Source organism: Eurypyga helias, unplaced genomic scaffold, assembly GCF_000690775.1.
Source record: "Eurypyga helias isolate BGI_N326 unplaced genomic scaffold, ASM69077v1 scaffold8591, whole genome shotgun sequence".
Taxonomy (NCBI): domain Eukaryota; kingdom Metazoa; phylum Chordata; class Aves; order Eurypygiformes; family Eurypygidae; genus Eurypyga; species Eurypyga helias.
Genome location: NW_010231527.1, coordinates 29,503 through 43,072, shown reverse-complemented (window position 1 = coordinate 43,072; position 13,570 = coordinate 29,503). Strand labels below are relative to the sequence as shown.

Below are 13,570 nucleotides of genomic sequence, written 5' to 3'. Positions count from 1 at the left end.
TTTCCAGGCTGTGGAGCAATGTTCCTTCCTGGCTGTAGTATTTTGATCTTCTTGAAGGGGAGAATGAACAGGCATGTGTCCTTTGTAACCTAGTACAGGTTGGAGTTCAGTCCACTGAGGGTTTCAGTACTTCGTTGTGTGAGGGGAAGAACTTGCCATACGGAGATCCCCTCTGTTGGCAATCACTGTGAGCCCTGCGAAAGCAGTCCCGGCATCTCATCTGATAAAAGCCAAGTTGTTTTTATCTGGCGACTGGTAGCGTTGGGAAATGGCACGCTTCAGGGTTGTGGTGATGACCTGCTTCTCTGAGGACAGGTTTCTAGGATGCAGCCTTCAGCCATCTCAGTGCTGATCTTGTTGTGCTTCACGGTCACCTCACTGGTACGCTTAAAAACGATGTTACAGCGAGGGAATCTGCTCTGGGTCGTGGTCTTTGCACACAGCTTGACTATGGCTTCCTCTCTATCCATATCACTGTAGCATCAGAAGCATTAAAACAAAGCTGCGTCCGTGTGCGCAAGTTCCAAGCCCGTGCTTATCCTCCTGCGTTGCTGCCGCGGGTATGGCATCAGCGAGGTAGTTTGACAGCAGTTCAGGGATGCTACTTGCAGAGTTAGTGTGAATCTGAAAAAGCATCCGTGAGAGCTCCCTCCCTGTCCACTCAATTTCTGTAATTTCCTGTGGACGCCTCAAAACAATGCTTAAGATAACTTAAAAGTCTCAAGTGGAAGCATTTTTCTCACAGTCCTGTTAAATAGTTTATGATGGGGGATCGTCTCAGCACACGGGCAGTTGTGTTGGGATCTGCAGCCAGCCAGTACAGCAGTGTGTTGGATACACTTCAGTCTGAATTGTTCACTTAGTTTGTTTACTGTAGTATCCGGGTGTTTAAATATAGCTGAAGAACATCTCAGAGTTTGCTGTTCAGCTGCTGCGTGCTGGGAAGGAACTTCGGTGCTTAAAGCTGGGATAATCCGGTTCTGAAATGGATCTGGAGCCTGTAGAAATGTGCCCTGCCTTGGAGGCTCTGGCGTTCATTGAGGTACAGCTTGACCTTGCACCACTAACACGGTTCTGCTGAGCAGTAATGCTAACGACCTTGCAAGTTCAGAGCATGCTGCTGTTGCTGGGACTTCTCACCAGCAAAAAAAAAAAGATTTCTTTCAAAAAAGTATGAAAGATAGCTTTTCTTTAATTTGCTTGGGAATGGATTTTTAATCTAAAGATGGGTGGAGCTTCTGCAGCTGGATTTTGCCCATGTGGGCACTTGCACAGGTATAACACGCTGTAAAGCTGTTACCCTTCACAGCTGTTTCGCTGCTGGTACAGCTTGATGCAGAAATGGCATTAATGACGGACAGTACTGTTGCAAATGACATTAAAGTCATTAACAAGGACTTTATGGTTGAAGGGCAGAATGGTCCTTGATGGATTGTGGGTGCCAGTGCAGTACTCGCATGCTCAGTTTTACCTGTCAATAAAAAAGACCTGACGTGAGCTACGTGTGACCAGCCATGCGTGCTTCCAGTTGAATAGCAACATCTTTTTATGATCAATTATTCTCTGTGTCCGAGTTAGTGCTCGCAGAGCACTGGAGTGTGTGGCACATCACAGGGCAGTAGCTGACTTCCCTTCTCAGCGAATTACAGACACATCAACTTCTCTGTTGGGAATCTTCTGTTAAAAATAGCACGCGAGAATGCTGAAGCATTGGCGGATGCGATGGCTGGCTTGCTCTGGAGTCCATTGTTCTGTCTGGGTTACCTCTGGGTAGGTTCAAGCATCCTTTTTTTAAAGGGAAAACACGTTTAAAAGGATAATTTAACACTGTCAGAACTGAAAGCGAGGCTATGTTTCACAGAGGTGTAGTACTCCAATCAAATGTATTACAGTTGTAATTAAACTTCAAAGCCTATAAAGGCATATGATTAGCATGCATGCTAAAGTGATTAGATTTTAGTGCTTGATCTTTGAAATTGGACACCGGTGTTGATGACTTCTGTCTTATGCCTGCTGTGCATTAAGTGGTTGTAAATAGTCTAGGCTTCTGAAACAGGAAGATGCTGGCAAATAAACTAGTCTCTCAGAATATTCACATACGGATTATGTCGTTGTAGTTGAACAGAGCACAGGTTTAGGGGAGGGAAAGGTGTGAACTTCATAGTTTGCTTCTGTGTAGCTGAAAGTATTAGTTAGACCTCCAAGTCACCTCTGTGCTCGGACTAGGATGTATTTTGGATCAGAGATGACCTGCTTTGGGGAGGGGGAGGTATTCTGAAAAGGACTTTGCAGTGGTATCTGTGGAAAGCTTGAGGTTTAGATTGAAAGAAAGGAGTTGGATGGATAAGTTAACAAAGATAGTCTGTTCACCTTGAGTAGTGAGAAGTTTTGTAGTTCTCAAACTTGCGTAAGCTGTTAGGCCAAGGGTGATTATCTTACTAGTAAGTTACTTTGAACCAAAACCTTCTTTTAGATCTGTGAAGTGCCGTGTTCTGTAGATGGAAGAAAGCCTTCCAGAGTCTGTCGTGGAGCACATCAGTGCCGGACTACAAAGAACCAGTACTTCGACCACCTGAAGAGATTTCCCTAGAGGTCTACAACTTACTAGACATGCTGTGACCTTCCTTCTCCTGTTCTTCAGCCCTTTTTTAGAGGACTAAATTGGGTGGAGGCTACTGTATTGTCTTTTGTGCTTGAATTAAATGCTCAGAATAATGTTTTCAGTAGGTACCATTCTCCCCATTTCTTTTCCTTCCTAAATTTCATTTCATGAGTAGTATTCCGACTTTTGCCTTTATTCTTCTATAAGTAAGACGTCTTCTGGAGTTTTTAGATCACATAGTGGGACCACCACCACCTCGTTTTCCTGCCATGAAAAAAACCATACAAACAAGTGCTTGGCTTGTTCCTGAGCAAGGTACTGGCTTATTTTATTTTCAGTGCAAGGATAGTGATGTCTACACCTAGGTGAATAGGCTGAAGAGGTTTCTGTAGTGGTGGTTGGCTGCACTGCTGTACTGGGGATAAAGGGGAGACTTGATGTGAGACAGCTGTTCAGCACGCTGAAAAAACAGATGCAAAATCTGACTGAGGAAAATGACAAACCTGAAAGTGTGCTTGCATGTGGTCTTACTGTTCGTTGATCCCTTTATTAAGGTTGCTTTGAGCCCTTGTTCAGATGAGAGCTGCTTTCGGCCGCTGTGCGCCGTGACAGCATGAGGATGCTTCTAGGGATGGTCGGGTCGTCACTATCCCTTCTCGCTCTGTCGGTGCTTTTGAAATCAAAACAACGTTGTGCCTTGCCAAAGGAAATTATGGGAGAAAATTGCAGAGAGCCTGCTCTCTAGGATTCAAAATTGTCACCTTGAATTCAAGCAAAGCCCGCTGTGGAGGTCATGTGCCAAGGTGCTGGTGTGGAAGCGCTCGGCGCGAAGGCGGATGCTCCGAGACTGCCGCAGGCTTTGTGCTCTGTTGCCACCTTGGGATGGAGGCTGACGGAGGGTCTGGCTGGGCAAGAAGGCTGGTGCTACACACGCCTCAGGAACAGCTTTCTGAAGTGCAGTGGGTGGTTCTGTTGACAGTAGCTTCGATATTCAAAACATACTTCATTTAATTCTGCTTTTCGTAGTAATTCAGAAATTGCAATAACTTGGGTCTTGGCAAATTTATTAGACTGTGCTAAAGGAGGTGTCTATTTGGAAGCCTTTCTAAAGGCAGAATAAATATATAAAGGTTCATGGAGCTTTTTCTTTTGTTAAAGAGGAGAAAGTGATACTGAACCTTACTTTTCTTCTCTCCTTGGCAGGTTTTCTTCACCGGTGGAGAGTGAGAAATAGAGACTGAAGATGAGTGAGCTGGAACAGTTGCGGCAGGAGGCAGAGCAGCTGCGAAATCAAATCCGAGTAAGGATTGCTAATTGCTTATTTTTCGTTATAAATTTCCTCCTTTAAAAGACTGCAGCGTAACGACTGCATGGAATCCTGCATCAGTCACTGGCTCCTGTGTTAAGTTGTGCAGAGCTCAGGACATTTTCAGAATATCTGTTTAAAAAGCAGAGAAGCAAGCCATAGGTATTATGAAATCCATTCGTAGTATTTATTGACCAAAATGTTTTATTTCTTACTGTCGTTTGTTGTGTTTTGTTACTGGGCGGTGGGGGGTGTGTGTCTCTGCAGATTTTTTTATTTTGGATTTAAAAAACAAAAGAAAAGAGCAGCAAGCTTGCAGAATCTACGCACAAGTTAGGAGTACTAGAAACGCTTGTTTTGGGCTAAAATTCACCACTGCACTGCCACTTGATAAGCATGCAGTCAAAGCACGGAGTGTGAGGGAAGACCTTGCGGGGTGACTTGAAGGAATGACTATGGGCCCTATTTCTTTGCTTCCTGTTGAATTTCTTCTTTTGGAAATGCGAATCCCGCTGTATGTGCTAATCCTCTGCTGAAATTACTCGTCCAAGATACACCAGGTATGACCTGTTGTGCAGAGTCCCGGCCCCTGTTGTTCTCACTCAATGCACGGATGAAAGACAGGCCCGGCGTCAGTCAGTGTTGCACTGTGTAGAGGAATGCAAATGGATTTTGGTTTAAAATACCTTTTTTGGTGAATTTAAGCTTTATTACAGCTTTGCACAAATAAAAGGCATGCAGAGCGTTTCAGTTCTTCCTCCGCCTGATGCGTAAAGACTTTCTCACGGCCGCGTGTTGAGTTGTTAACTCAGTTTTAGCAATCAGTCAGTTTGGCTTCGTGCAAAGTGGTGCTCTGTGGAGAACAAGTACTAGGCAAGGAAGAGAGCTAAGCTGTGTTGCAGGAATGTGTGCGTCTTTAATTTTGGAGCCTAAGGACCTGATTGGCTCTTGGTGTAAGGATGTGGTTTTTTGTGACTTCTGGTCAATTTATCGCTTCTCTCCTAACTCTGTCGCCCCGACTTGAAACAGGATCTACACAGGGGTAGCTACTGCCAGTGAGTCTTTCGGCTCAGCAGCGGCAATTAGCGTCTGCCTCTTCGGATCTGAGTGCAGGGTTGGATACCTTATGCTTTAACTGTTTTAACTGCAGGTTAATACGCAGTCAGACAATGCTCCTGATGATGTCATACTTTTTCCAGAAAATTTCTGACCAAATAATTTAGCTTTGTATTTGTGTAGGTGACTATTTCTTATTAAATCATTGCGCTGTTGTCTTTCTGAACAGGTGTTTTATTTGGGAAGGGTAAGAGGATGGATACTGGGTCTAAAAGAAATTTTTTAAGTGTCTAGAATATCTAGCAGGCGGGTAATTTTCAGGAATTATCTTTGATGCACTCCTAAAAAGAGGGGAGGTTGCTAACAACATGTGATGTCTTACAGGTGGCTAGAAGCTTGCGGTCTTCGTTATTTACAGCTCATGGGTTCTGCTTGATATCTTCTCTGAGAATATAATAGTGAAAGATCAGCTTGTGCTTTTAAGTGAATTACAAGTAAGAATCTCCCGAGCAGCCTCCTAAAGCAGAATAAGCGGTGCTGCCTGGCTGTCAGTTTGCAGATAGACTTCTTCGAGTCTGCAGTGGTTTAGAAATGTCTAGTGTTACTTTTTTGGCAATATCTAGGTGATGTGAGTACCTCTGCCCCCCGTGCTGTTACTGCAGCTGTAGCTGTTCGGTACACAGGTAGGCTATGACCGAGGGGGCAAGTAAGACACTGGATTTCTAGTGCAGGAAGCTGGCAACACCAGTGAAGGATGAACTGTTAGACAGCAGGATGGCTTCGTGGCTCGCGGTGATTCCTATTTCTGTCTGTAATCATGTTCCCAAGTGATACCTGTCCTCACTTTGAGAACTGAAATCCAGGATACGGTTTTATGGAAGTGTTGCATACTTGGTGCAGTGTCCTTGCAAACTGAATGACATTTTGAACAAAAAAGACACTGTATTTCAAAAAATACATACAGTTTGGGGGAAAAAAAATTAAATCTTATGTGTGTATGCTGGGAAATCGTGTGCAGGGATCGATTTTTCTCACAAATTCTGCGTTTTCTACTGCATGAACTGAGAAAAAAACTACAGTTATGTAGAGGAACTAATGATTCTGTTACGAGGCTGCATATGGAGAAATGACAGTTAAAATGTGACAAAGTGGGCTGTTGAAACTTTGCTTTTCCTGCAGCTTTGCCAATCGTATGGCAAGTTTTAGCCAGCCTCAAGTACCAGTGTTGCTAATAGCACTCAGTTTAACAAAAAACTGCTTTCCCTTGTTGAGATTGTGTTCAGAATTCATGTTACGTTCAACATCTTCAAGTGTTTCAGCTCAGCTAAACAACTGAGATTGTTTAAAATGCAGCGTGTTTCTTCCTGTGGATGAAATAAGTCCGGAGGGCTAGGGGATTTGCTGCTCTGGTATTTTAAACCCCTCCTGATTGCAGACATCAACATTTTATAAATATTTCTGCCATTCAAACCTTGTAAAAACCAGTTGAGATGACTTAGTCCACTTTCTGGGAGGAAAACCGTCACGGGTGGTCACAATAAACACGCGCTACAACATCGTGAAAGTGGCAGTGTCAAGTAACTCTCAAGCGCGAGCTTGAAGGATTTCAAGATCCTCGTCTGACTCTGTTGGTGCGGTTCCAGAACGCGCGAGGGAATGTTTCCGTTCCTTCTCTCAAAAAAGGACATTGCCATTCAGTGTCCAGAGGTGACGCCTCCTTGGGGCGCGGGGGACGCAGGAATCGGTGGCGCCGGCGGCTGGCCGGCCCTCGGGGGATGCCCGCTTCCCTGGTTGCAGGAGTTGGAAGGTGTTGAAGGAAGCTGCAGGGGGTTAGAGAGGGTCTTGTGGTTGATCCTTCAGTAATGCTGTTGATAGTTTTATCTTCAGCTTGTGCTGTAGAGTTCCTGTCTAATTTTAAGCCGATTATTTTAAACCAGGCTTCTCGGAAGTGACTGCTGACTGTGCTATTCCTGGTTTTCAAAGACGAGAGTCTGGGTTGCAGCAGTGCGGTGCAACCGATGGTAACTGGAACTGGCTTTTGAAAACTGGGAGTGTGGCAGATGAGGCTCAGCCCCATCCAACCCGGTCCTCTGGTTATACAGACGAAAGCAAAGGCTGTCTTCTGTTCTGCTGTCCTGATTAACATACCTGTTTGGAGACCTGAGCACCATCAGTCCACGATACACTATGTGTTTCCTTCCTTTAGTCTGAGTGCCTCAGCAGCTTAGGCCTCAGGAAGCCATCTGTCTGTCTGTCTGTCCTGCTCTCCAGACCTTGCCTGTTGATCTTCATCCTGCGTCTCACAACCGGCGTGCTCCCCCTGTCATGGCACGGAGAGTTCGGGCCAGCGCCTCACCTAGCCCAAAGCTGGCTAATCGTACGTTAACGTATCTGGTTGTTTTTTCAGGTGCATCAGTTCTTCCGCTTCTCCTGGTGCTCAGCACACCCTGAGCAAACACATCCACACCGGGGAAGGAATACAGGGACGAGGGTAGGCACTGGGACTTTAGGATGGCTCCAGATGCCTTTGAATCACGCATTCCTGTAGAAAGGCAGACTCAAAGGTTGCCGGGGCATGACCCTCCTAAAGTCCCTCTTCCTCCACCACCCCCCAGTTTGTGTGCTAGTGCTTTAGATTCCGTGGGCGATAAACCACAAGGGTGACAGAAGGCGTGTTGGCCTGTGAGTGGTTGTTGGCCTGTGGCTTCGGAGTGCGGTGAAGTCCAGCTGAAGTTACCTCTTCCTTTAGATGCTTCCTCTCAGTTGACACTCGGTGTTGCCTTTTAGATTGAAAGTGTTCCGTTCTTTCGTTTCAGGATGCAAGGAAAGCATGCAGTGACACAACTCTTGCTCAGGTAGGTTCTTGGCTCTGCGTATAGGCTGTTGTTTGATACATAAAAAAACCCCCAAAACCCTACAATTTTGTGACTGTACCATGTTCCTGTTTAGTAGCTGAAAGAGCAGAGTGAAGCCAGCCTTTGGAAATGTACCGTGTGTTTATGCAGTTATTTAAAACAAAACGCCACCAACCCAAACCCAAACGAACAAGGAAAACCCACACCACAGAAAAAGCCCAACCAGTCAAAAAAAAAAACCCTGACTGTCTTAAAGGGTCCTGCTTCCAGCTTACCTTTCAGAGAGAGTGTGGGTTTGTGCTTGCTGTATTTAGCAAGACTTAAATGTCTTCTAGCTGTAATTCAGACAAGTATTTTGCATTCAAAGTTCTGCCGTGTTTTAAAATTAACAGTTTTGGTCAATATTGGAGGATTTTCTTCCATTTATTTTAAGAAAAAATTCTCAGATTTGGTAATCTGAAACAGCCTCATTATTACATAGTATTAGTGTAAAAAATGTTCTGAAATTCCAGGTACAGCCATTGTGAAGTGTAGTAGTGTATCTTCCGTAAAAAGCTGCTTTCCCCGGCATTGCATGGACCTAGTCCTGAGCCGTACACTGAGGTTTTTTGTGTTGCATGCCAAAATAGCTTACTTCCTATCAAAGTTCAACTGTGTGTACTTATCTTGTGTATTAAAAATAGCCCTCAGCATCTCAGGGGTTTGTTTTATTTGTTTTTAGATCACAACAAGTCTGGACTCAGTGGGTCGGATTCAGATGCGAACAAGGCGTACGCTTAGAGGTCACTTAGCCAAAATCTACGCTATGCACTGGGGATCCGACTCGAGGTGTGTACACGGGATGCTGAAACCTGCAGCGTACGGGTTAGGAATGAGATCCTCGACTCCAGCACGAATGCCGGCTTTGGGAGCCCCGTGGCCTGGGGCTGGTGCCCTTGCCGGGGGATCGCGTGCCGCGGCTGCGCTGGGGTTTGGGTCTTTGGTTATGCTGTGCCTTTTTAGAACCAGTGAGAAGCCTTGAAGGAAAGGAGAGGGACTTTGCCTGTTCTCACCACAGACATTTTGCCTTTTCTCTCTTCAGTTTTAACTGAGCTCTTTGAGTCTGCGTAAGCAGAGGAGGGTGTGTGGTCAGGCCTGTCTTTGGAATGACAGATCCTGTATTTTCCAAGGTGTTGGATAATTATGTAACTTCTGTTATAACAGATATAAAAACTTTTAAGAAGATACATTGGAAAAAAAAAAACCTTTTGTACACAGCGAGGAGTCACTTAGTTTCTAGGACGGAATTCTGTTACACCGCCTTCAGAGCAACTGATGGGGGGGTGTCAGCAGAGCCCTGTGGCCTGTTCTCCTTCGTGTAGACCAGACATGCTAGAATATGCTCTCAGAAGAGGATTTATTTTGCCCTAAATTTCCTGTTTGTTTTTGTATACTAAAATATTAGTATACGAAAAATAAAAGCAGCTGTGGAGAGAGTTCATAAAATGGGTTTCCAGTAAGTTGGGTTCTGTCCCTTGTTACTCACGAGTCCCGGGGGACACTGGATTCTTCACTAAGGTTATCTGTGGCTTTTTGCATCTGTTTTCCAACACATCTTGTCCTCCCCCTTCCCCCCCAAAAAAGGGTAGTAATGAAACGATGACATTTCTGAATCACTTGGTAATCGTGCATGATTATGTCTATTCTGAGATTTTTTTTCTTTGTTTTATACTGACATCCTCCTTCTGTGTGTCTCTGTTTAGGCTACTGGTCAGTGCTTCTCAAGATGGAAAATTAATTATTTGGGATAGCTATACAACAAATAAGGTAGAGTTATTTATAATCCAAATTATCAACAATTCATGCGTAATTTGTGTGTTTTGAGGGTGTTCGTGTCTATTTTCTCTGTGTTTCCAAGGCAAAAATGAAAAGAAGCAGTCTTGGGTTTAAGTTGTAGCCATACACAACCTCAGAATTCACAGTAATGCTTTGCTCTTAAGGGTAAAGAAAGTGGTTTACTGTTGTTCTGTGGATGGTTTGTTGTTTCTTAAGGGCTGTTAAATGAGAAAAGCTTTGAGTGGTGATTTGCTGCTGTAAACTGTCCAGTTTCCATAGGTACAACCATCCCATTTTATAACCTACAGCTCAGAGATGTAGAACTGGACCAAGAAATCCAGGTGTTACAGGTGTTTAAGTTTAGAGTAGCTTTGCTGTTCAGTGATGTTGTAGTGACATTCTGTGTGTCCACCCTGGAGACTACTAGTATTTTTCATCGGGGTACGTGTGCGTGTAGAAGTGTGAGAGGGGCTGCGGCGTGTTGTAAAGCCCAAGCGCCGAGCGTAGCGTTCACGAGCTCTCTCTCTCTGAAGATGCACGCCATTCCCCTGAGATCCTCCTGGGTGATGACCTGCGCGTACGCCCCGTCCGGGAACTACGTCGCCTGTGGTGGATTGGACAACATCTGCTCCATATACAACCTGAAAACCAGGGAGGGCAACGTGAGAGTGAGCCGAGAGCTGCCGGGGCACACAGGTCAGCCATGCTCTGCCCTCAGCACTGGGTTTTGTTGCCCGCCCAGAGGCGTACTGTGGAATAGTTTTGTGGGTTATCGACTAGCTGGGGGGGAACTTCAATCACTGCTCTTGGATTTTAAGCTTTAGTTACTACTCCTGGCTCTGAAACTAATGTAACTGTCTTGGTTCTAGGATACTTGTCCTGTTGTCGCTTTCTAGATGACAACCAAATTGTCACTAGCTCAGGAGACACCACTTGGTGAGTTTTTGAGCCTTGGTGGGGTTTTGTTATCTCTTTGTCTTTTTTTCCCTATCTTTTTTTTTTCTCCAATCCCTTAACTCATGTTTAAAACTCTCAAATAACCAAGTATACCGTGTTCATGTTGTCATTTTATCTGCAGCGCTTTGTGGGATATTGAAACTGGTCAACAGACCACCACGTTCACTGGCCATACTGGTGACGTGATGAGTCTCTCTCTGAGTCCAGACATGAGGACTTTCGTTTCGGGTGCCTGCGATGCCTCCTCAAAGCTTTGGGATATCCGAGACGGAATGTGCAGGCAGTCGTTCACCGGGCACGTGTCGGATATTAATGCCGTTTGTGTAAGTGATCGCTTCCGTTTCCGCACGGGAAGGGGCAGGGAGGATAACGGCTACTGTTGCCTGACTTCAGCTTACAGAGCAGAGGAGGGGAGCTTTTTGCAGTGTGGCAGCGGGCTACAAACTGCAGCTTGTGGATAAACACGATAGGCTGAGAGGGAGCAGAAGCGCCAGGCGTCCTCAGCTTTAAGCTTTTTGTTGAACGAAAGCGTACTTGGTATTTTCTGCTGAAAAGAGCTTTCTGCGAAATGTTCTGGAAGGCAAAGCTAGAATCAGGAGTTGCGGTGAATGTTCGTCCCTGGAATCAGTTTGTAATGTTTAGAAACTGGATTATATTTCCTCTCTGTCATAGTAACGCTGTGTTCCAATCTGTGAGATGCAAGCTCTGATAAATCGGGAACGAAATCTAAGTCTAAGCTGCATCTGGGTTTGATAAACATGAAAAATTATTATGGCTGAGAAAATACCAAAAGCATGACGTGTAGAAAAATGCAGTTCCTATACTTAGACCTGAATCCTGAGCTGTGCTGAGCTCTCTCCGTTCCCATTTCGAGCAGTATGGCTGCTGTAAGGGTGGCTGATGCAGAGTAGGTTTTCTGGGAACTGAACTGCACGCTGGCGAGTTCCTGCCTCCACTGAGCCAACCTGGCCGAGCGGCTCGAGCTGGAACGGTGCGCGCCGCTTGGCCCAGGTCATCTGTCCCGCAGCCAGGACGCGCCTGCTTCATTCCGCAGGAGTTGGCTGTGCCCCCTTTGACTCCTGCCATACACCTGCGGGAGCTGTCTGGGCAAAATTGCAGCCATCCTGGAGTGACCGGTACTGTTCTGGAAGCGGTTCGGCGCACAGCCTGTGGGCATTTTTCTGACATTAATCTGCTTACCCTGGCAAACTAGTCCTGTGCAATAATGCATCGACAGTGCATGACCTGCTGTCAAACTCCTGTCTCTTAATTACAACTTCCAGTTTTTCCCTAATGGACACGCATTTGCCACCGGATCCGATGACGCCACTTGCCGGCTCTTCGACCTGCGTGCGGATCAGGAGTTAATGATGTATTCGCACGACAACATCATCTGCGGGATCACTTCCGTAGCCTTCTCCAAAAGCGGCCGCCTCTTGCTAGCAGGTTACGATGACTTCAACTGCAACGTGTGGGACACGCTGAAAGGGGAGCGAGCGGGTGAGTGCGCGCCGCGCCGCCGGCTGCGGGTCCGCGTTCCCTTAGCGGATATGCGGAGTTCGTGCAGAGCCTGTGCCAGTGCCGTTGGTGACATTACGGCATCTGCTTCCTGTTGGCGCTGTTGTCTTTTGGAATGGCATCCTTGTATTGCCTGTGGTTGGATCTTCCAGTTGTTAGACAGCAGTTTCACCTATACGATGCGGGGAGTAAATGCTCTGGTCAGTGCAATACTCCAGCTCCTGGGGACTGGCTGTTACCTATCTGTGCTGGAAGATGCCACCTTGAGGCTAAGGAACAGCCTCCAAAATCACGTTACATCCCCAGAAAATGTATTTCACTGAAGTGTATGAAATCAGGTAGTACAAGATTACACATCTGCCTTGACTTCTGCTAATTTAGGTAGTAGTAAGTTACAATAGGCTCTGCTTTGGGGACCATAACTTCCTGCTGCTGGGAGAGAGGGCAAGTGGATGCTTCTAGTCCTTGAATTAGTCCCTTGTGTCGGGACAGATGGCAGGTTTGTAGCACTGCTACATCGCTCGCTTCACCCAGCGGTGGGAAGGATGGGTCTGGCTCCCTTCTGAACCTCGATTCTGCTCTTCAGACTGCAAATCCATCCTCTCCCTTCAGGGGCATGCACAGGCAGAGCGTCGCTAGACCTGGGCGTGGGAGAGCGGACGAGGGTGAGAATGGGTAGAAGGGAAGTAGGAGCGAGGCGGGAAGATGCAGGGTACAGCGCTGCTTTTCCAGCAGCTGACACAATACAGGAAGGCTCCTGCATCCTTGGGGTTAACACAGGGGGAACTCAAGGCGGTCGCTGTCTGGAGGGCACTGTCAGTAGCCATCGCGTTTCAGCGTGCGAGTACTCGATGGCTGGAGTTGTGGACAGCATTGCTGGAAAAAACAGCAGAGCCTGATTAGGGATGAGGCAGAGAGAAAACTGGAGGCAATATTGTGTGTATATGCCTTCAAATCCCTCGCTGCCGAGTTCCTTGGTTGTGATGGGTGAAGACAGGAAGGATGGTCAGACCTTGGAGCTTTGGGGGCTGCCTGGGAGAGCAGAGCAACAGCTGACGTCCTTGGCATCCCGCGAATATTAACTCTCCTTGCTTCTTCTTTTCCAGGTGTCCTTGCTGGCCATGACAACCGCGTCAGCTGTTTAGGTGTCACTGATGACGGCATGGCTGTAGCTACGGGGTCTTGGGACAGTTTTCTCAGAATCTGGAATTAACTTGGAGCCAAACATGTACATTCTCCATTTGAGACCTGGAGAGATCAATGCTGCAGCCTATAGCTGTGAAATAACATTTCTACCTTGTATTTGCAGGTGAAGTTTTTCTATTCACTGATTATTACACAAAAAAGGCTTTCTGTAAACTAGAAAAAAAAAAAATCAAGTGAAGAAATAGGGGAGGGGGGAAGAAATCACTGACTTTTTAAAAGGGGCCAGCACACGTGATCATGGTGACCGACAGACTA

At 46.2% G+C, this 13,570-nt stretch overlaps 1 protein-coding gene across 2 annotated transcripts; it reads left to right on the top strand.

Annotated features, from left to right (window-relative positions):
• The first annotated feature begins 3,801 nt into the window (after positions 1-3,801).
• GNB4 (guanine nucleotide binding protein (G protein), beta polypeptide 4) lies at positions 3,802-13,570 on the top strand. 2 transcript variants are annotated; one of them, XM_010161109.1, is made up of 9 exons: positions 3,802-3,902; positions 7,781-7,819; positions 8,541-8,647; positions 9,562-9,625; positions 10,168-10,330; positions 10,504-10,570; positions 10,713-10,914; positions 11,875-12,091; positions 13,216-13,570. In XM_010161109.1, the coding sequence occupies exons 1-9, from the start codon at positions 3,846-3,848 to the stop codon at positions 13,320-13,322; spliced, it is 1,023 nt and encodes a 340-aa protein (XP_010159411.1). In that variant the 5' UTR covers positions 3,802-3,845; the 3' UTR covers positions 13,323-13,570. The 2 variants fall into 2 exon arrangements, with proteins under 2 accessions (XP_010159411.1, XP_010159412.1); XM_010161110.1 differs by lacking the exon at positions 7,781-7,819 and having other exon boundaries at positions 3,846-3,902.

What these genes read in the sequence shown, in the direction of transcription:
- GNB4 (XM_010161109.1), top strand. Translation starts at nt 3,846, where the DNA reads ATGAGTGAGCTGGAACAGTTGCGGCAGGAGGCAGAGCAGCTGCGAAAT. An exon ending in GTGACACAACTCTTGCTCAG is followed by an intron (nt 7,820 to 8,540) that starts GTAGGTTCTTGG and finishes ATTTGTTTTTAG; the next exon opens with ATCACAACAAGTCTGGACTC. An exon ending in ATAGCTATACAACAAATAAG is followed by an intron (nt 9,626 to 10,167) that starts GTAGAGTTATTT and finishes CTCTCTCTGAAG; the next exon opens with ATGCACGCCATTCCCCTGAG.